The sequence below is a fragment of the Perissodus microlepis genome, chromosome 1 (assembly GCF_051167445.1).
Source record: "Perissodus microlepis isolate ML-2025 ecotype Zambia chromosome 1, ASM5116744v1, whole genome shotgun sequence".
NCBI classification, from domain to species: Eukaryota; Metazoa; Chordata; class Actinopteri; order Cichliformes; family Cichlidae; genus Perissodus; species Perissodus microlepis.
In genome coordinates, this window is record NC_140461.1 from 23392030 (window position 1) to 23414556 (window position 22527).

The window sequence follows — 22527 nt, forward strand, 5'->3', positions numbered from 1 at the left end:
TGCTATAAGGTAAGCTGAATTCACATGTATTCAGTTTGAATCTTCTTGTCCAGTGACATGAATCGTCACAATTAATTTAGTGCACTCTTTTACTTTATGGTGTCAGAAACCGCAAGTGACACACTCAAAAATTTTGCTCATGTAAACAAACTGCCTGATGAGGTAGAGAACGCACATCTGTAAAGTGTGTCCTCAGCTGACTGCAGGTGCTATTCGTATAGGTTCAAGTTCTGCATGCATGTGTGCACATGCATCACAGGACCTGATGTAAGCTGCATATAGTTCTTCACAGCCTTGTGTGAATCTGTACCCTGTACTCTTTGATGCATTAAAAAGCAAAGCTGTTTTTGTGTGCTTCTCTTGTTTATTAAGTGGTCTCTATTTTGGTATCTTTAAGTTTGGATGGGAGAACTGTGAGTGAAGGTTATTTATATGTTAATATTATAAGCTGAGAAACTAAGATGAAAGTTCTTTTCAGTCAGTTAACTCTTTTTTTTAGTAAAAACTACGGATTAAAATCTAGAGGACAAAATAATGTGACAGAAATAAATAAATTCTGCATCTAAAATTGCTTTAAGATTGCTCAAATATGCTGAACTAAATACAGCCACATGAAAAATCAAGTACACTCTATGATTCATTCATTCGATTCAATCCATTTTTATTCATACACCACCAAATTCCTACAATAGTTGCCTCAAGGCGTTTGATATTTTAGGATAAAGACCCTACGATAGTAGAGAGAAAACCTCAACAATCAGACGACCGACTATGAGCAAGCACTTGGCCAGAGTGCCTCATTTTTAACCTGATGGGACGAGTTCATTGAGGTTTGCGTCATTCATTTATTCATACTTGTTATTAATCTCTGGCTCTCTTCCACAGCATCTTTTTTTATCCTGTCTTCCTTCTCTCACCCCAACCGTTTGCGGCAGATAGCAGCATCTCCCTGAGCCTGGTTCTGTCGGAGGTTTCTTCCTGTTAAAAGGTAGTTTTTCCTTCCCAGTGTCGCCAAAGTGCTTGCTTCAGACGTTTGCAATATAAAGCGCCTTGAGCAGACTGTTGTTGTGATTTGGCACTGTATAAATAAAATTGAATTTAATTTATACTCAGCTCTCTGAAGGTCCTGACACAATATTTAAGCCAGGTAGAGGTCTGGACTTTGACTGAACTAGTGCCACACTTTGATTCTTTTCTTTTTCAGTCACTGAGTTGTAGATTCGCTGCTGTACTTGGGATCATTGTCCTGTTGCGTGACTCAATTTAAATGTGAGTCAACCTGGCACCTTTGGTGCTAAAGTGTAACTTGAGTGTTATACTATGGGTAAGGAAGTTGTCAGACAGACGACTTCACATGTGTCTGTAGACTACTTTGATATATAGAAAAGTTCTTGGTCCACTCAATGACTGCAGGGTGCCCAGGTCTTGTGGTATTGAAACAAGTCCAGATTATCAGCCTTTGCTGTGTTTGGTATGTGTCAAATATAGCACTGTGTACTATGACCAAACACATCCATGCTCATCTGTCAAAGGGACATTGTTTTTGAAGTCTTGTTGTTTGTTTTGATGCATCATTGCAACCCTAATTTGTGCTGCCATGTTTGTTTTTGGCTGTCTCCTGGCAAACCTTCCAATTATAGTCTCTTAAAATTGAACATTTAACATGCTAACACAGGCCTGTAGAGTGAGGACCTCTGTTTTCATAAAGGTGCTCACACTTGCTGATGATCATTTAATCAAGATCATTTAATTACTTGAATTGTAGTTCTACTATTAATTCCTATGGAAGGCTGTAAGGGCGTGCTTCACTGTGAAAACTTTCTTTTACATGACTGTTATTATTCACAGCTGTATGTGAATCAGCATGAGCATATATACTGAACTCCTTGATGCATTATAATGCAAAATAGTTTTTACGTGTCTCTCTTGTTTGTAAAGCATTTTTCTTTTCTTTGTATTCTGGATTTTTATTATTGCGTCTCTTGGTTTGGAAAAGAGAGCTGCGAGTCAAGGTTATTTATATGTTAATATTATACCCTGACAAACTGTGATGAAACTTCTTTTTTATGCAGGGTTAGTCAAATATAACAGGAAACAAACAAGGCGAAGAAGTGTGGATTAACAAACAGGTTGGGAAAAACAAACATTTGAGATCTAAGTGTGGCATCAGATGACTGAACTGTGCAGCATGATAAAGATGATGCTTTTGTTCTGTTTTTAAAAACAGTTTCTGACGATTATTTTCCTATAATGGATTAACTGTTTTAGCCTAAAAATATCCATAGAATTTTGTTTATTACAGTCTCAAGGTAATGTCTTCCAACTACATGTTTTACTGCTGTATAGAAATATAAATATGACTTAAATCTATCCATCCATCCTCTCCCACTTTTCCTTACCAGGGTCACGGGAGGGCTGGGACCTATTCCAGCTACCATAGCATGAGAGGCAGAGTACACCACCACCCACTCACATTCACACCTCTGGTTAATTTAGAATCAGTCTGTGGAAGGAAGCTGGATTACCCGGAGAGAAGCCACGCACACAGGGAAAACATGCAAACTCCAAACAGAAAACTCTCAGATTTTCTGAAAATCTCGTGAAGGCAATAACTCAAAAAGTAAGTTACCTAGGATTCAAATTTATAACCTTTACTAAGCAAACAAACATCCATGTTTTCAAAATGTATCCTAAATATAATGTCCAACCCCTAAGCCTGAATTTAAGATTCTAAATAGATTAACTGACACTTTAAGATTTTTTTTAATCCAAATAATACATAACCCTAAATTTGCCACTGTTTTTTCCTCAGCTGGACAGTGTCTAATTGCCTAACCTTTGCACCACGCAAGCTTTCAAGAGAGTGAACACATAATGAAAAAAAAATCAGGTAGCGGGAAATTTGTTGCTAATTTTACAGGTTCAAATTAAGAAAATTTACAGAACATCAGTTTGATTCCTTTCATCTCACTCTGTGAGACAGTTTTACTTCATGTCACTTTTTCTCCCTTCTCGCTCTCCCTCCCTGCTGTCTATTCATCTTTCTCTCTTTCATGGAGTGATGGCTCAATTACCATTCCTCACACTCAGGCTTCAAAAGTGAACAAAATGAAGTAGGATTTCTTGACCATAAAAAAGAAAAAGAGAAAAGAGGGTAAAAAAAAGTTTTTTAATTTTCCCTTAATCCCCTTCTTTGGCTGTCAGAGTTCACTCAGCTCAGTAGTGAGTTGTGACACCAGTAATTTAAGAGGTTTCTGGGTTGGAGCTGAGCTTTGGATCGATTCAGTGAACTCAGTGCTTAATGAAGGAGGAGGGTAAAAACGTCTGAATGAATGTATGAGGGAATCAATTAGTCATAAACTCTACCTCCTATAAAAACTAATATGAAAAATGTAATATCATCTAGGCTTTGTATTAAAAGATCACCTGGTTTGAACAGTATGAAAGTCATGGTGGAAAGTCATTTGTCCAAAGCTTTTCATTCATCTATTTTCCTAAGTGCACATCCTTCTGCTTCCCTTTATATCTTCATCTCCCTGTTTCTGAAGTCCCTCCTTTACTCCAGCCTTAATCCTTTCTTTCCCTAAGTGCTAGCTCCCAGCCTCGAGCCTCGGGGATCCACACGACTTGATTGTGTTTTGATGTTCTTGTGAAACCTACAAGTGCACTCAGCACTCAAGACCTATAACATACATTTTGAAAACCGCTCACCCTGTGGAAAAGAGATGGAGGAGAATCCAAGAGTGTTTACCATTATTGTAGTGAGCACAACGTAAACACTAGCGGCTGCATAAATACTCACAAATCCCTATACATGCAAGAGGGAGAAAACATCCTGTAGTGATACCGATTCCTTTGTATCCTTCCTTTTTCATGTCATGAAATACAACCCCCACCCCTCCCCGCCTTTCTTTAATGTCAGGGAGTGATCTGCTTTAAAACCATGGAGGGGCCACGGTAACTTTAGATACACTTTTAATCATTGTAGTTAATTCAAAAGCACAATCATTTCTTAACCTTTACCAAAGAGTTCCACAAAAATGAATTTTGTCAGCTTGTCCACTGTTTGAAATCCAAGCACACGGGTGGTTTGAATTACTGAGGTGATTTTCACATTTATCCATGTTCAATTCACAGTGGAATTACTTTAAAGTTATTCTTCTTGAAAATAGTCATGAGGGCTTTAATAGTTATTATTAGATACTGGCTCGGGCATTGCTATGTGGAGTTTGCAAGTTCTCCCTGTTCTTGCGTGGGGTATCTTTGGGTTCTACTGCATGGGCCCACTCCTGAAGACCTTCTATGACTCTGTGGTGGCCTCAGCTATCTTTTATGGTGTGGTCTGCTGGGGCAGCAACATCTCTGCCGGGGACAGGAAGAGACTGAACAGGCTGATCCGAAGGGCCAGCTCTGTCCTAGGATGCCCTCTGGACTCAGTGGAGGTGGTGAGTGACAGGAGAATGGTAGCTAAGCTGTCATCCCTGTTGGACAACATCTCCCACCCCATGCAGGAGACTCTGACAGCACTGAGCAGCTCCTTCAGTGGCAGGCTGCGGCACCCACGGTGTGGGACGGAGAGATTTCGCAGGTCTTTCCTCCCCACTGCTGTCAGACTCTACAACAAAGACTTCAACTGATCAAACACACACAAACCCACACGTGTGCAATAAGACTGCTATAAGTGCAATTCTTTTTTCTGACAAAGTTGTACTTTTGTATTTTCTTACTCAGTTGTATATAGCATTTGTATTGTATTTTATTCTATTGTATATAGTATTTTATTTTATTCCATTCCAGTGTCTTCTAATTTCTGCTACATAACTTTGCACTTTTGCTGTAACAAAACAAATTTCCCACCTGTGGGACTAATAAAGGTCATCTTATCTTATCTTATCTTATCTTATCTTATCTTATCTTATCTTATCTTATCTTATCTTAAGTCATGACTCTAAATTGGCCTGGTTTGAATGTGAGAGTGTGTGATTTATTAGTCAGACTTGTAAACTTCTGCTGTGGCTGTACGCTGCCTCTTGGCCAGCAACAACTGTTGTAGGCTCTATTTTACCTACTTTTCTATGAAACTGACTAACAATAATAAAAATAAGCAAATTAGATTAGATCGTTTTAATATCACCAAACTCTATGGCAAGCCTGCTAACTGGTCTACCTCACAGATGCAAACAATAAGCACAGTGAGAATATCAGTGGACTACAGATGTATAGACCCTTCAGCTGTATTAGTTCAACTGGTAACCATAAGCAATGACAATACTTTAAATGCAACAAACAAGTTGTAGGTTGTGATTGTATCAATGTAAAATAACAAAAAAATTAAAATGATAAACTAATTTAATGTTGAGTCATAAAGGTTACTGAAACTATAGGAGTTTTGGTGGATTTTTGTCTCATTACAATCAATGTAATGTAAATGGTGCACATACCCCCTGGAGATGTTTTGACTAGTCACAGCAGAAAAGCCTCCATTAAGCTGCACCTTGTGACAGCGAGCCAGCAAAAACGCTACCAGAATAATTAAATGTAAGTAGGAAAATGGAATTTAGACATTGGTAATTGAATCATTCATAACTGTTCCTTTTGTGGCACATCAAATTAACCTCAGTGAAAAATCTCTTAGGTGACCATTTAGTAATCCCATTGCTGTAAAGCCTAATATGTTTAACCATAATATGAGTTTCCCAAGTTAATAGCAAGTACCAGTAACAAGTAGGTAGTGAAATATAAAGAATCCAAGTGATTTTCTTTTCTAATCCTCATCTAATACGCATATCCCCATGTGTAGCTCTGTCATTTGATTATTAGTCACAAAGGCATCCCTTGCTTAAAGACTGGTTGTTATATGAGGCACAAATATCACCATGTTCTGAATAACTAATATTAAGTGTAGCTGTTCTCCAAAATGTTATAATCAACTGTAACATCCAGGAAACAGTACAAAAGTGGATTTCTAAAGTTGAATGGACTTAACAATATCATAGTTTCTAATATATAAAGATTAATATGATCCATATTGTTCCATTGTTCCTGGAAACTATGGAGGCCATCTGATTGTCATAATCAATAAACCAGTTTAACATGATTTGAGCTTTGTGACTTAGTGGATTATTATGCTGCAAGCAGCCATCGGAAGATGGGTACACTGTGGTCATAAAGGGATGGACATGATCAACAACAATAGTCAGGTAGGCTGTGGTGTTTAAATGATACTTATATTGTACTGAGAGGACCACAGCCGTCAGCTGCTACCTGTACTGTTTCTACTAGCTCTGTTAATTTCTGTTTTCTTTAATACTGCCACTACTCTTCAGGTCTACGACTTCAAATCGCTGTTAAATATCCGTGCCACTGTTGAGGAACAGTACCGAAAGCCCCCAGGATGTGAGGATTTCCGTATTCCACCTGTGGTAGAAACCATAACTTTGTTTCTCCGCCGCTATCCACCTAGCCTTCCCCTCAGGAAGAAACACCACAGAAGGCGAGGGAAATGAGCCGGAATACTGGTCAAATTCATAAATTGCGTGGCGGCATGCATGGCGATATTTCCGGTGACTAATCCTTGTATTCTTCTTAAGAACCTTGCCCCGGACAACAAATGGTTTATCTCCTGGAGCTCCCTGGAATCGGCCCATTGGATTATAACGGTGACTCCACATTTTAATATCCAGCGCCCTCGGCATCCTTCCCCACGTCTTCGCAGAGCGGGAGTGGATTATCAAAACCCTCTCCCCCTATGCCGATCATCCCGGCCAGCGGGGCATTCCGCGCTAGCTAAACTGGCCCTGGTTAACGCTAGATCGCTAGCCAACAAAATCTTCATTTTGAATGATTTTTTCACCACTCGGAATTTGGACTTTCTCCTGGTAACCGAAACTTGGCTGAACTTGGGTGAGTTGAGCCCGTTCTCTGAACTTCTTCTTGTTCAGTCAGTCAAAGGCCCAACTCACAAACACGGTCATACCCTGGATCTTGTACTCTCTTACTCCATTGACACTGAAATCTGTAAAACATAAATTTTTCAGACCACATGCCTGTCCTATTTGAGTTTCCCTTTTTAGGTCAGCCTGGTAGATCTGTTGTGCACAAACTCCGATCTCATACGATCAATTCAGATGCAGATCGCTTCGCCCATTCCTACAAAAATCTAAATCAGGCATTACCTACTAACAGTACCACTCATTCGACCACTGATAGTCTGCTTTCCCTGTTCAACTCAGCTTGTCTGGAAATACTGGATTCCATTGCTCCTTGTACCATTAGGTATCTAAAACCTAAAACCCAACCGTGGTTAAATAATGACACCAGGGAATGCAGACGGGCATGTAGAAAAGCAGAAAGAAAGTGGAAAAATGACCGTCTCCAAGTGTCGTTTGAAGCACTTAGAGAATCCCTGTCAAGTTACCAGAAAGCTGTAAGAGCAGCTAAAACAAAATAATTTTCCAAGATCGTGTCCAACAACTGTCATAAACCTCGGATTTTATTTGGTATTACAAACTCAGTTCTTAATCCTCCCACTGCTGATCCTCATATAGCAGTGAACATAACAAGTGAGAATCTAATGAAATTCTTCATTAATAAAATTGTAGATATTAGATCCCACATTATTCCTCCCATTTCTGACCCAGGTGTTTATACTCCAACCTTGGCTGTTTTTGATCACTTCGAGCCAGTATCACTTTCATTACTTAACAAAGTAGACAGAAACTTGAGACCTTCAAAATGTACCCTGGATATCATTCCACCTAGGTACTGAAAGATGTTTTTGACACTGTTGGTACATGTCTGCTTTCTGTTGTCAATAGCAGTCTTCAGTCTGGGTCTGTTCCCTTTGATTTTAAACATGCTGTGGTGGAACCCATCCTTAAAAAGCAGAATCTGGACTCAACAGTTCTATCAAATTACCACCCAATCTCTAAATTGTCCTTTTCGTCAAAAGTTCTGGAGAAAATTGTCCTTCTGCAGCTCCAGACCTTTTTAGACCAACACAACATTGGTGTGTTTTGGTGGTTTTAAAACGCACCACAGCAATGAAACCGCTCTTTTAAAAGTTTCTAATGACCTTTTAACTTTTACCGACTTGGGAGATTCTGCTATTTTAATATTATTAGACCTCAGTGCTGCTTTTGACACAGTAGATCACAGGATTCTTATCTCTTGACTGCAACAATGTGCCAGAATTAAAGGGTTTGCTTTGGAATGGTTTAAATCCTACTTATCTAATCATACTTTCTCTAAAGACGACCCTTTTTGCGGGGTACCCCAGGGCTCTATCCTTGGCCCAATCGTTTTGTCAATTTATATGCTCCCGTTGGGATCTATTTTTAAAAAATATGGAATTTCTTTTCACTGTTACGCAGATGATTCTCAGATTTACCTTCCACTAAAATGAAAAACTGTGAATCCTCTGAAGGGACTGTTTGATTGTCTAGAAGATGTCAAGGCATGGATGGCTCTAAATTTTCTAAATCTAAATAAATAGAAAACTGGTCCTTCTGACCATTATGACCTTGGCCCCTTAGAAAATTATAAAAAAAAACCCTTTGCAAGAAATTTAGGGGTGATTTTGACAGCAATTTAACATTTGATAAACAGATAAATAATATAGTCAAAACCAGTTTCTTTCACCTTCGCCTAATTACAAAAGTTAAGCCCTTTCTCTATTTCAGAGATTTTGAGAAAGCGATCCATGCCTTCATCTCATCTCGCCTTGACTTCTGTAATAGTCTCTACTCTGGTGTCACCTCTTCATCAATTGGCCGACTGCAGCTAGTTCAAAACACTGCAGCACGGCTCCTAACTGGCACACGCAAGCAAGATCATATATCTCCTATACTTGCCTCACTATACTGGCTGCCAGTCAGCTTTCGAATTGACTTTAAGATCTTAACACATGTTTTTAAGTCGTTGCATGGACTAGCCCCTACATATCTTGCTGATCTCCTAACCTGGTATTCTCCCCCAAGATCCTTAAGGTCTGCAGACCAAATGCTTTTGGTTATCCCTAGGTCCAGATTAAAACACAGAGGAGACGGGGCATTTGCTGTGACTGCCCCCAAACTTTGGAATACATTGCCTTTGCATATCCGATCCTCCCCAACACTGGGTACTTTTAAAAGTCGTCTAAAGTCCCATTTTTATTCTCCGGCTTTTGATTCATCATGAGTTTGTTACTATTATTCTTTTTTATGATTTTATACTCTTCTAAAACACTATTCTGTTTTTTATGTTTATTGATTTGTCCATTTTATTGTACAGTACTTTGGTCAACAGCTGTTGTTTTAAAAGTGCTATATAAATAAATTTGAACTTGAACAATGTGCCAAGAAAATATCCCCTCACCATGGCAGGATGGGGCCATGCTTTTATGTAGTTTACGTTAAATTCGGACTCTGCCATCTTGATGTTACGGCCAAAATCGAGACTCATCAGACCAGACAACATTTTTCCAGTCTCCTGCCTGCATGAATCATTGCTTCACATTCATTTTCTTAGCTAACAGGAGTCACTCCAACTTTGGTCTTTTACTGGTGTAACTTATCTGTTTCAACATGATATACAGCAAAGACATCAGAATGTCATTCGGACTGAATAAGCGGATGGTAAGAAAAGAAGGGGATCGCGCTGCCAGAAGGCAGGAGTGTCTCAGGGACATGTTTACGGAGCCTGCACCTGGTGAGACAGACCCCAGCCTCTATGGATCTTGTACTTAGAGCATGTTCCTGTGCTGTCATGATTAGTGTCTCTGTGCTGTCTTTCAGTCCAGCTTTGTCCAGCCACTGGTAGGATTTCTATAACCCCCCATGCTAACCAAGCCTACCTCGGGTATGAGTGAGAGACAGAAAAATTAAGCCATACCAATTCGGACGTTGCCTGGATTAACATCAGGCGTTGAGGAACCAGGACAAACTGATGAGAAGTGGGCTACTGGAAGAAGAAGGCATAAGTGGGCAACATATATACATATACATATACACACACATATATATATAGTACTTATTTGGGAGTGATGTCAGTCCAAAATCCAAAAAGCACTGGGCAAAGCCTTGCATTAAAACCTTGAGAGTCCCAGCCAACGCAGTAAAGGCTCGAATCCAAAAACAGCCCTGATATTTCAAAGGTAACCTGCCTAGCACCACTGCTCCTTTCATATTATGCATGGGGACTGTTTCCTTGTTAAAATAAAACACCATGAGACTCTAAGTAATTGGGCCAATAATGACAATCATAGCTGAACATTAGCTGAACTGCACTGTGCACCAGAAATTAATGTTCTTGCGTACAAAGAGGTAGAGAGAGAGCGCATATCATGGACTGTGTACACCAATGTAGACGTGTTTTATTAAATTAGACATGTAACAAGTGCCTAATCAATAATCAAGAAGTTGTCACCCTTTCGAACTACGTCCTGAACTGGCACAATCAGAAATTAGATTATTTCTTAATTTATGTCAGCAGAAATGTGCCAACAAGCAACAAGAAGCGTAAGTGTGAAAGCCTTTCGGGAACTATCGGTCCAAGATTGAAAACAGACACAGACAGCCTTTTCTGTTGTTGCTGCTTTGCCACATTCATTATGCACAGCAAGTTTAAATGAATAATGCAGGTGACTAAATGGTTCTACAGAAGTAGTTCAATTATCATCATGAATAATAAATTTATTATTAAAAGGTGCTTGGAGATTTTAGTCACACTGTGAAGCAGTGTATAATCACTTTCCTAGACTTGTGTGTCAAATTAGCTCCTCTCCAGCATGACCTACACCAATTACAAACCCTCAGAATATCTCTTTTAACGCAGAGGGCAACATTTTCAAAAGTAAGATATTTACACACAAAAAAGAAAAATTACACTTTTAAAAAGGTGGCAGATGCATCACGATTGCTTTTACAGTCAGAAGCAGATTAGTTTAGCTCTGAAAGAAAAAAAATGTTACAAAATTGTGAAGCAACTACGACATCAGGATGTCTGAAGCAAAAATCAGGTTTATAGTTGTGAGAAATGGCTTTATTTCTTTTTCCTAGTTGTTCCTCTCCCAATTAAATGATAACATAAATCTTTTATCTTCTTCTACCATTTAAATTCCCTTCAATCCTTTTTCCTGGCCATGTTTTGTCCACTCCTTTGCCCATCAATAATCCGAAAATTAGAGGGATTAAATTATTAAAGAAGTTCCAGCTGTAGTTTTAATAGATACACGTTAGCGTTCCACATCACCCATTCATCATTTTTGCATACTGTACTCACTTAATGAACTTTTCAGGAATTCAGGTTTTCCCAGCATGCTTTTAGCAAGATAATGGGAAATGTGAGTTAGACCTTGTCGTATCAAGTGTCTTGGTTAGAACTTCAGCGCATTATCTTGGCTGTGTCTACTTGCCTAAATCCACTGAGCTGCAGGTATACCTAATAAAGTGTATTTTCAGTGTATATTTTTGAACCAGTATAAAGTTATTGTTTTGCTTTGCCAAAGGCAACCTAGTCCAATTATTCAAATCCAACACATTTAGTCTGATACACAAAATGTGTTGGATTTGCATTTTGCCCAATTAACACCTAATTAATGAGCATAATATAAAAATCTCAGTCTTCAACATAAAGTGAGGATGTATTGCAGTGCAGTGAAACGTTTTTTTCTCTGCTTTGTCGGATTTCCATGCATATGTTTCACGAACATTACAAAAAAGTCCAGCTGGAGAAAATAACTGGATATCACTGCAAATGTTATATTCTGAATCTTTACTCAGGCATGGTACAATGTATGACACTTGTTAAAGACAAATTGCAGACAAGTAAGGTTAATCATGTTAACTAAAAAGTAATGAGGTGGAAGATAAAGCGGAAAAGAAATAGCTGGCAGGAAGCAAAAAGAGACAGCGGGTCAAAAGAGCTGCCAACCTTTATTGCAACCAGTGAGCCAAAAGATGAATGTAAGTAAGGTGAGAGGAGGGCAAACTCTCATATGTTAGACTATACAAGAAAAACTGAACAAGTATGATGAAAATGAAGGCATTTTTTAAACAATACTAAGAGCTGCTAGCTGATCTTTATGCACAAAGTACTCAGAACCACAATCGCAAAGCTCATGTTAATGCTGCATTACACGTTAGAAGATCAATAAACCCTGTATGAGTCATCCTTCTGTGAGCCATAATTGCCCATCCATAAAGTAGATGCTGGGATTCTTCTTAGGATAAATACGAATTTGCACCGCTTACTAGAAGAGTCAGAGGTTCATTAAATTCATTAAGGTGTATGCTATAAATTATGAATATCTGTCTAAAATTTCATAGCTATACACTCAATACCTGTTAGAGATTTGAACCAAAGTGGCAGCAAACAGCAGCAAACAGCTGACATTTCTGTTAATTCAACTGCATCACTAGTAATATATCACATACAGCTGGTTGTTAACACAAATATCCAACCTGCTAAAGTTCAAATTGAACATCAAAATGGGGAAGAAATTAGATTTACGTGACTCTGAAAGTGACATGCTGTTAGTGACAGACTGGCTGGTCTGAGTATTTTAGTTCTGTTGATCTACTGATATTTTCGCACAAAACCATCTCTAGGGTTTACAGTGAATGGTCCGAAAATGAGAAAGTATCCATTGAACAGCAGTTTTCAAGGTAAAAATCCCCCGTTGATGCCAGAGGATAATGGACTGACTGCTTCAAGTTGACTGGAAGGAACCAGTAACTCAAATTAGCACTCGTTATAACAAAAGTCTGCAGACAGGTATCTCTGGTGTTGAAAAAAATTGAACCCTGAAGGATATGGATGATGGCAACAAAAGAGCACCTTTGGGATAAAATGGGAGATCCTCACGATGGATGTGCAGCTAACAAATCTGCAGCAACTGTGTGATGCTGTCCTGTCAATATGGACCAAAACCTCTGAGGAATGTTTCCAGCTCCTTGTTGAATCTGTGCCATGAGGAAGACAGCTCTAAAGGCAAAAGGGGGTCCAACCCAGGCATCATGTACCTACTAAAAATAACTGAGAACTCAGAAGAAGAGACAAAATCCATCCATCCATTTTCTAAACAGCTTATCCAGGCGCGTCATGGCGGGCCGAAGCCTTTGTGACAGTTCCCCAATCACAGAGTCGTAACATCACTCTCAAGTCCAAAAAAATTAATTAGGGAGATTTGTCATATTAGGGAGATTTGTTTTGTTTTGATGCATTGCTATCCGTGAATAGGAAAAACAGTATTGTGTGATATAAATTTAAAGGCCTTTGCTTGGGTACATGGAGGATCTGGCTTGCTGAGAGTTACTATGGTACTTTTCTCTCTGGTCAGCAAGAAGGCACAAGCCTGATGACACTTCTTTGCAGTATCCCCCTGGAGGACTGATACATGGGTCCCACTGGCTCAAAAAAGGGCCTGAGCTTAATCCTAAAGGAGAGAGAAAGAGAGAATGAGCCGGCAAAGGAGCTTTTCATAGATGTCAAGCTATTAACAATTTATCCAATAGTGCTATTTGGGCTTGAATAAACAGACTTACAGTGTTACACAGGAACATGCAAGCTGCAGGCCATCCTGGAAAATTGCTTTCAGTCTGACAATTTTAACACAGATGACTTCTGTTCAGAGTTCAGTTTTTGTGCTATCTGCTATATTGAAGAATAGTGTGTGCAAACCTGTAGCTATCAAATACTTTTGAAGGGCATGAAGCCTTTCACATCCTTTAATCACTCAGAGGATTCTGCATCCCACTGGGCCTCTTAGACACAGCTGCAATCCAATTCTTAAACCACAAATCTGGGCTTCCCCTCCTGCCACCAACATCGATCGTGTAACAACAGGTGTTCGTAGGTGCTCAAATGTGGTCAAGCATTGACTAAAAGCCTTTTTGAGCTTAAGAACAAAGGAAATTAGCTCAGTAGGCAGCGAGAGGGGGAACATTGCAGTTTATGTGATGTCCTCTAGATGTTTGATATCTCACCTTCTCTTTACTCCTGAGATGCTGAGCTGAATACGTAACACGTATTTGAAAGGAAGTTGAAAATTTTGTGAACTCTAAACCAAAGAAAGGTCTTATTTATTTTTTTAGTTGACAAATTTAAAAGTTTTCAGAGTATAAAATATAAAGATTGCATGCTGGATGCACTGTTCGAGATCTCAAAGTGGTCAAGTTAACATAGATGTTTTCATTAATTTAACTTAGTATTCATTTATCCTGTTTATTCCGTAATTCATCACTACATAAGACCTGTTGCCACTGATTTTCAGTTCAGTGCCTGTGTAATTTAGCATATCTCAGTCTTTTCTCCCTTTTCTCACCCCTCCACTAAGACCATTTCTGATGAGGCTTCAGTAAACAGTAGATGGATCGGATCTGGATTTGAAGGGACAGAATGATCTCTCAGGTCCTCTGTCAGGGCTTTGCTGAATTTTACTGTTCATCTGCTGTACATAGTTTTTAGGCCTGCCATGTCTCCTTTGCCCTGCATTTGTCCATGTTTTTTAAGGATACTGTAATTCTACCACTTCCACCCACACCTTTAATCAAAACTCTGAGCAACCCACACAAGACTAAGATGAAGCATTTCTTTTTGTTTTAACAAATTCTCTTAGATCTTTCAGATGATTTGCTTGTTGAAGTTGATTTTCATTTAAGAGCTTTATGTTCGCTACCTGATACACAGCGCTCCATTTTCAAGGTTTTTTTCCTTGCTTATGCGGAGATATAAGATCCATTTTTGTTAAAAAATTATAAAAAAGAAAACCAACAGAATTATAACAAACCAGATATCGATATTACCCCAATTAATTTGTTTTGTCCATTGTTTAACCTGACAAATAATAAAGGCTTAGAAACTCTGATTAAAAAAACAAACAAAACAAAACAAACAAAAATAGTAATTATATCCCCTCACTCAATAAAGATAAAGCCTCTGCTTCTACTGACTCTTAATGCTGTCACAGTGTTATTCAATATCTTAGAGAAGTTAAGGTCAGACTCAGTGTAGCCAACTTTATTAACACTCGTCTGCGCAAACTTTGTGATATTTCTTCTTTGGCGATGTGGCGATGGTGACTGATGTGAAGAGCGTCCTGTTTTGCATGTCTTTGAAAGGGCTGAATGTATGTTATCTGTACCGTGTCTATTTATTTTCACAGTTATAATTATTTTCCCAGGATCACACAAACATGAACAAGATGTTAATTGTGACCTTTCTGCTTTTGACTAAAATGAAACTTCCCCCTAAGGGGAAGTGAGATTTATCAAACATTACAAGCCTGCAAAAGGGCAGAATGAGCCGAGAATGGAAATTAAACTTAACGTACACATGACTTTATTTTCATAACCCCCTTTCTTTCAGCGCAGAGCTGTTTATTAGCAGCGGTAACTCGCTAAAATGTTGGTTAATAGTTATAGTTAAACAGTCCACTAAAGTGTAATGTTAAAAGTTGGATATGTCTGATGGTTTTATAACTTGTAAGTTCTTGGACTTGCAGGTGTAGATAATATTTTAAGTTTTGCAATACAGCCACTTCATAATAATTACAATTTTCGAAAGGAATAAATGTTAATGGAAAATGTAACAGAAAGGGCTGTGACTCAAAATGAAGAACATTTTGTTCCGACATAATTAAATTCATGATCTATAAAAAGACTGAGGTGCATTCAAAACAATGTGTAGAGAGGTGACACGGCCTTGGCGTGATCTGATGAAATAAAGAATAAATTTAAAAGAATAAATAAATAATAAAACAATCGATTCACTTTTTTGACATTTCGGTTTATGCACAGGTTACAGAAATGCAGAATTGAGTGATTGTTTATTTTCCATCCTGGGATTAGCTTTTTCCTCCTGGTACATGTTTTTATAATAACCTACTGGCCACCTGCCTTCAAGCGCCAACTTTAACTTTTACTAATTGACAATAAGTGGACTGAGGGCCAATAACAATCTATTACTAAATGGTCTGAGACACAGCTGTGCTACATTCAGCAGACCTGTGACCATGTTATTAGCACAACAAGGTATCAGCTGAAGCTTAATTGTAGCTGTTTGTCTGTAATGCTGTTGAATGGAAGAGTCTGGGATTAGCAAAGTTACTATACAATTCATTTTGTGGGGATCACAAATGCATGTGCAACTGTCTGTCACACAGTTGTTGAACTCTGGAATAAAGTTACTGAACATCAACGTGACAATGCATTTCCATCTATTTACTTTTTCGGGGGGAATCAGAGGCTGAAATCCGGCCTGTAGGGAACCCATGGATTACCCATGGATGACCTAACTGTATTCATTTGGATTTAATATGCCATTATTTCTTCAGTCTGCACACTGACTTCAGAGAAGTTTATGCATTGTAATTTCAGATCCAGTTAGGGGAAAATTAAATTTGTCTTTCTAAATCATATTTCCAGTACACAAAAATTGTTCATTTGTATGATGAACAAGTAAGAAACTTAACCTTTAAAGCATTTACGCACACATTCACACCTGCACCACAATCAATTTCCGTGCAACTTTTTTTTCTAATCATAGCCAATAAAAGAGTGTTGTCTCTCTGTTTCTGCGTCTGCTTCCCGTACATCAGGATAGCTTGTCATTTCTCTTTGCTGAGTGCTCCTCCTCCTTCCCCTAGCTCCACTTCTTCTTCTTCCCCTGTCCTCACTCTTCTGCATGACCAGTTCCATGTCAGCCCTTAATTGTGTTTTGATGTTCTTCCAGACCTGCAATTGAGCTCCATTCTCGCCAGCCAAAACAGAACAGACATTTGTCAATGCGCAGCTAACGTGAGATTCCCCACTCTCTAACACGTTATCTGCTGCTTTTATCCATTTCATCCTCTTTTCCTCCTTTCTCCTGTCCCAGTGTTATCCAACTTCTGTCTGTCTGTCCATCCATCCATCTATCTATCTATCTATCTATCTATCTATCTATCTATCTATCTATCTATCTATCTATCTATCTATCTATCTATCTATCTATCTATCTATCTATCTATCTATCTATCTATCTATCATCTAGCAACACTTCAGAGTTGTGCAATGAAGCAGTAAGATCAGAGAAGGATGAAACCAAAGACCTTCTTCCCCCTCTGGGGCCAATGTCACATGTAATAACTGTTACTTATAAGGCAAACTCTCTCTCTCTCTCTCACACACACACACACACACACACACTGTTAGACTGTCCTAACACTCAACTAAGCTCGGCTTGAGGAGTAAATATTTGTGCTGTGCAAGCTCTAGACATAGGAAGGCTCCTCACCTCAGCACTGTGCCACCAAATCATAAAATATTCAGAGAGAGGAAGACGGGAGGAGGGGAGAGAATGAGGGAGTGGGAGAATGAGAGGAAAAGAAGGATAGAGAAAGAGTGAGAGAGAGGGGGGGGAGAGAGGTCACACATAACAGAATGAGATGGACGGAGGGGAAGAAGTGCGGGCGTAGGTGGCTCGGTAAAACAGCACAAGATCTGAAGGGAAGGAGTGGGTTGTTTGTGGAAGGGAGGAGAAAGGGGAAAAACAGAGGACATGGTGAGGGAGGCAGAGGGAATGAACAACAAGGCTGAAGGGAGAGAGAATAAAACACAGAGAGGAAAGGTTGAAGAGTGTGACAAGACAGAACGAAGGCTAAAGGAGGAGAGTTGGAGAGGAGGAATGGGTACTCTAAAAGTAGAAGACAAACAAAAATGTAGCCTGACAGGCAGACAACATTAGGAATAATCACACAGCACAATGTGTGGTGTCCTACAGCAGAGGAGATGTGTAAGAGTAAATGGATTGCGGGAAATGATGCTCTAAAGCTCTTAATGGTCCCAGTCAGTCTGCAGCTGAAGAGTGATAATCCCTATCCAGGACTTAATGAGGGTTTATTCTTTCACAGGTCATTCTGTCCTGGGATCTTGAAAGACTTCTCACTGTTAAAGCTGCTCTATTCACAACCACTCTGCTCACTTTGTGACTTTGAGGAATCACTACACCACACTGCTATCCTTTTTGTAGTATTTGTTCTTGTGACTGAGTAATGTCTACTTTGAGTTAATCACAGTAATTTTACTAAAAAGCAAACCAAGGACTTTTAGCCATTTTCAGCCTTTATTTCATAAAATTTTATTTCCCCAACAAGGTGAGTCCCGAGGCAAAGGTGGTGTCAGTGCTGCTTGTTGTTATTGTTGACCCTCTAGTTGGCTGATATTCATGAAAATTAACACACAGGTGGAGCATTGTCAAAACAAGAACTAAAATTTCTGCAAAACTGCACCGGCCACACACTAGTGATTTACAGTTTTTAGCTATGCTGTCACAGCTATGGGTAATAAAGTCAGCCATTTAGATGGTAATACAGTATCTCAGCAACGATATGATGGATATTCATAACATTTTGCCAGTTAGATCCCCATGAATTAAAATAGCAGGTGCTTTTTCCGCTGCTGTGACCCTCAGTGGTTATGCTACGAGGGTCCGTCGGCAGTAATCAAAGAGACATGGGTTTGCTTGATTAAAGTTATCATGACTTTTACTTTTAAAAATCACCTGCTGTACAACAACAGCCAAGTAGTATTTCTTTCTATTCACACTTCTTCATTTGGCAGGTGCTTTAGTGTAAAGCCACAGCTGTGCTTTCGATTCAAGGTTGAATTGGTTGTGTGCTATTTTTAAAGTTAACACACTAAAACCATGTGCAGCAGGTAAAAGGTAAAGTTGAGAGGCGTTAATGATGCTGTTGTTACAAAAGGCAACAAGCCAACATAATTAAAACAATCACAACAGTGACATTTGCTGAGATAATTTGCCTTTGCACACATTCATTTGGTGTTTATACCATTTATGTATAATATAATAAATCTAAGAATTCCCCGTATGTGTATGAATGTTGTTTGCACTTCATTCATATGATCAATGTCAAACTTGACAGGGTTGTTGCTAGATATCATCAAATGTAAAGGTATGAACTGATAAAATAATAGTTTAAATAGTTCTGTAGGTTCATAAAGCCCCATCCTTATATAAAGCGATTCCCTCTCTGCCCATCACTTTTTAGTAGAAAACAAGTCACCAGTGGACACTCCGTCATCTGTCAGTCAACAATATCTACTCATCAACGTCACTTCAGAAGCAGTTATTTCACCTGTCGTTGCCACATGTCTCCAAATGTCATTGACATCTCAGGGTCTCTGGTGGCTACGTCAGCGCTAGTCTATTCCTGTGTGTACTCCCCTTTATGCTTGATGTCTCACTCCTCTGGTGCCTGCATACCGATGTCAGACAACATAGTTTATAGATTAAACCTCCACTCACTGTGACATCTAAATTCGCAGTCACAAACATGCCTGTAACAGTGACAACTGCTCTAGTTAGGAAATATTGAATATCTGCACCAAATTTCTGGGAAATGGATGATTTTAATGAGGACTCATTCTTTGAGAAAAAATTGTTTGTAGGAAAAATGCACTCACTCCGTTTGCTTATAGAGCAAAAATAGAATCATGAAAATATGGAAAGCAGTTACATTCAATTCCCTCTGCGGGAAGTAAATGGCTTAAAATTGACCGTTAGGATCAATAGCCACTAGTCTTTCAAACAGCAGTTCAAATGGAAGATACAAGAGAAAAACATAACGCTGAAAACAAGTGCAAATACTTTACTTTTTTTCTTTTTCTCTTTTTAAAATATATTGTAAAATATGGTCATTTTCAGGTATCACTGTCTGTGAGATTCAGGGGTGTTTCCATGATTTTTATGTGGTTGTTGTCAAGAAGGCTGACATGACTCCCAGAGACCTGCAGCAACATTATCAGAAGGCTTAAACTCTGTTGACTGGCAGTGTCCATATTATGTACATTACACTTTATAACGAACCAAGAAAGGCTGCTGTGTACAGCACCACTGTATCGTTAGTGCTGAAAGAAGCAGGCGATGTTACACTAGGTAACCACTTGAGTCATAGCCAAAGAACCAATGAGCTCTATATTTGTTATAAAAAACAAAGTTAAAGAAAGGGAGGTTAAAAAAGTTAATTTTGAAAGTTAATATTTTTTGTCTACTTAAAATTGGCTAAATTATCTAGAACTTTAATTAAAAGTAAATGCATTCTCTTAAACAAGAAGCCACTGACAGCAGATGTTCTCAATTCAGGATTCATTCTTTTGCCCTTTTTCCTGATTAACAACCTGATTTAAAAAAACTAACAAAAAAAAGCCTTGAAGTTGCTTTGGGTTATAAGAATTAGATTTACCAAAGTTAGTCTCAGTAATCATGGACAGGTTGTCAATCTATCGCAGAGCTAACATCGAGAGACAGACAACCATTCACACTCATAGTCAGTTTAGAACTGCCAGTTAATCTAACGGCATGCATGTCTTTGGACCGTGACGGGAAGGTGGAGTACCTAAAAAAATCATACAGGGAGAATATGCAAACTCCACTGAAAGGCCCCAGATTGGAGCACATTTACTCTCCCTCACCTGACCTGTAACTCTGGAGTCCATACGGTGATTATATCATCCCTCTGTCTGCAGACTCTAACAGTTGTTTCCACTATTGTGTTACAGCTTGAGGATCACAGGCCATTAATCAGGATGGGTCTTTGGAATCGAGATGAAAGTCTTCTCTACACATGTTTTATCCAGAGCTTACAGTGTAACTGTAAATCATTAATTTGGTTCATTTCTAATAAGACACCCACTGCAAGATCTATGTGTGTGTCTGTTTGAGTGCACATTCAGCCCATCATACTCTGCATTAACTTAAACCATATCTGTCTGCTTTCCTTCCTCCCTGACACCATAAATAGAAACTGCCCCAGACACATTACTATTCCAACAACATAATCCAATGCAGGTATAACCTACATCACAGCACAGAATTGATACACTAGTCTAATAATGGCTTCATATTTCCCTCTATATCCCCTAACGTCCCATGGAATCAATACCACAGCAGAAGCCGATGGAAATGACGCATTTTACATGATGTAAAGTGAGAAATGAGGTCACATATCAACAAGAACAAGTTTTATTTGCTTGCAAGGACTTGGCAGCTGAATGTCTGGTTGTGGTACAAAAAATCAGCTCCTCAGCCTGCGCCAGAGCATCCCTCCTATCCTGAGAGGAGGGAGAGGGAGCGCGAGATACACGCAGTGATACAGAAACACAACAGGGGATGCACCGGCTGCAAGTGAGGCGTTCGGGATTGTTCCCTTTTTCTTCTCTCGGTTGGGGATGAAAACACTGACTAACAAGCGCTGCCCACTGACTTTGCCACGCACACAATCGTCGGAACTTCGCTTTTGGACACTTTTGTCGTTTTGTGCGCTTGCAAACGTTACCCTGTGCGTGTTTTGAGGTTCACAGATCAATACTCATCGAATTAAGTATTGTTATCATTTAAGTTACTGCAGCTTAAGTTGTCGGGGTTTTGCGCACAATGACTGGCGGTGCACATCGCTCGTCTGCCCGTGCTCACACGGAGGTGTCCGGTATGCGTGCCTAAAAAGAGAGAGAGAGAGAGAGAGAGAGAGAGAGAGAGAGAGAGAGAAAAGGAAGAAAAAAGAACGAACTCCCGTGGATGCGACCGTGACCTCCTGAATCTGGATACTGGGTGGTGGGGGGGATTTCACTATCCTCCTTTATGATACAAACCTTACCTTTTCAGCGAGGAGATCTGTTTAGGAGTCTGTGCAACGTTTCACTTCTGAGCGCACTTGTCTGACTCAACGATGAGCTCCCGTGGGAAATACTGCGTGTTTTTGTTCTTGCTTAAAAGTATCCTGTCGGACCCGGGAACCTCAAATCAAGGTGAGTAAAGGGCGTCACAATGACCACACACTTAGAACAAGGGTGGATGCACCAAATTAGTCTCCTCAAACAAAAACACAACACGCACGCTCACACGCAAAACGCAAAGTACAGCCTTTTTCAACATTTGAGAACGTGTGCATGATGAATATTTAACGAAACAAGTTAATAATTTCTTCACCCATTAAAGCCTGACGGATTTGCTTTTTATTTGTGATTTGTGGAATTTTCTCTCTTATGCCAGCTTTCCGGCATTTGTCAAACAATAACAACAACATTAGCGTTTGACAAATGCCAGCTTCCCGGCATTTGTCAAACAATAACAACAACATTAGCGTTTGACGGATTTTAAAGTGCACTCTGCATTTGCAGCCTGAAATTTTCATTTTGTCGGCCGGACCCATAGATGTCAGTCTTGGTTTCAATACGTTTGTGTTTTGTCCTAATTAATGATCCTGTATTGCTTACAGCACACATCATCCAAAGGCAACATTAAGTCAGGAAGTTTTTCAGATCATTTGACTTAAAATTATACTATTGTTAATGTGAAATTTTCTAAACACTCAAAATACAGTCATTTCAGTGGAAAGGCACAGGTTTAAAAAGAATCAGCACTGCACATGCATTTCAGTTTCATAATACACAACACACCGAAAGTCACAGAGTTCAACTGCAAAAAACAACAACAAAAAAAAGATTCACACCATGGAGGCTGTCTGCTGCTTGGTCTACAGGCTGAAGCTCC

The 22527-nt window shown here is 39.2% G+C and overlaps 1 protein-coding gene across 3 annotated transcripts in view; it reads left to right on the top strand.

The window, feature by feature from the left end:
• Window positions 1-21047: 21047 nt before the first annotated feature.
• Window positions 21048-22527, top strand: part of epha6 (eph receptor A6) — a 75530-nt gene continuing 74050 nt past the window's right edge. Inside the window, exon 1 of one of the 3 annotated variants that reach the window (XM_084936356.1) lies at window positions 21048-21782. In XM_084936356.1, the coding sequence (XP_084792482.1) occupies window positions 21704-21782 (79 nt within the window). In that variant the 5' untranslated portion in view covers window positions 21048-21703. The remainder of the gene's footprint in view (window positions 21783-22527) is intronic. The other 2 variants (XM_084936364.1, XM_084936370.1) reach the window with 2 other exon arrangements.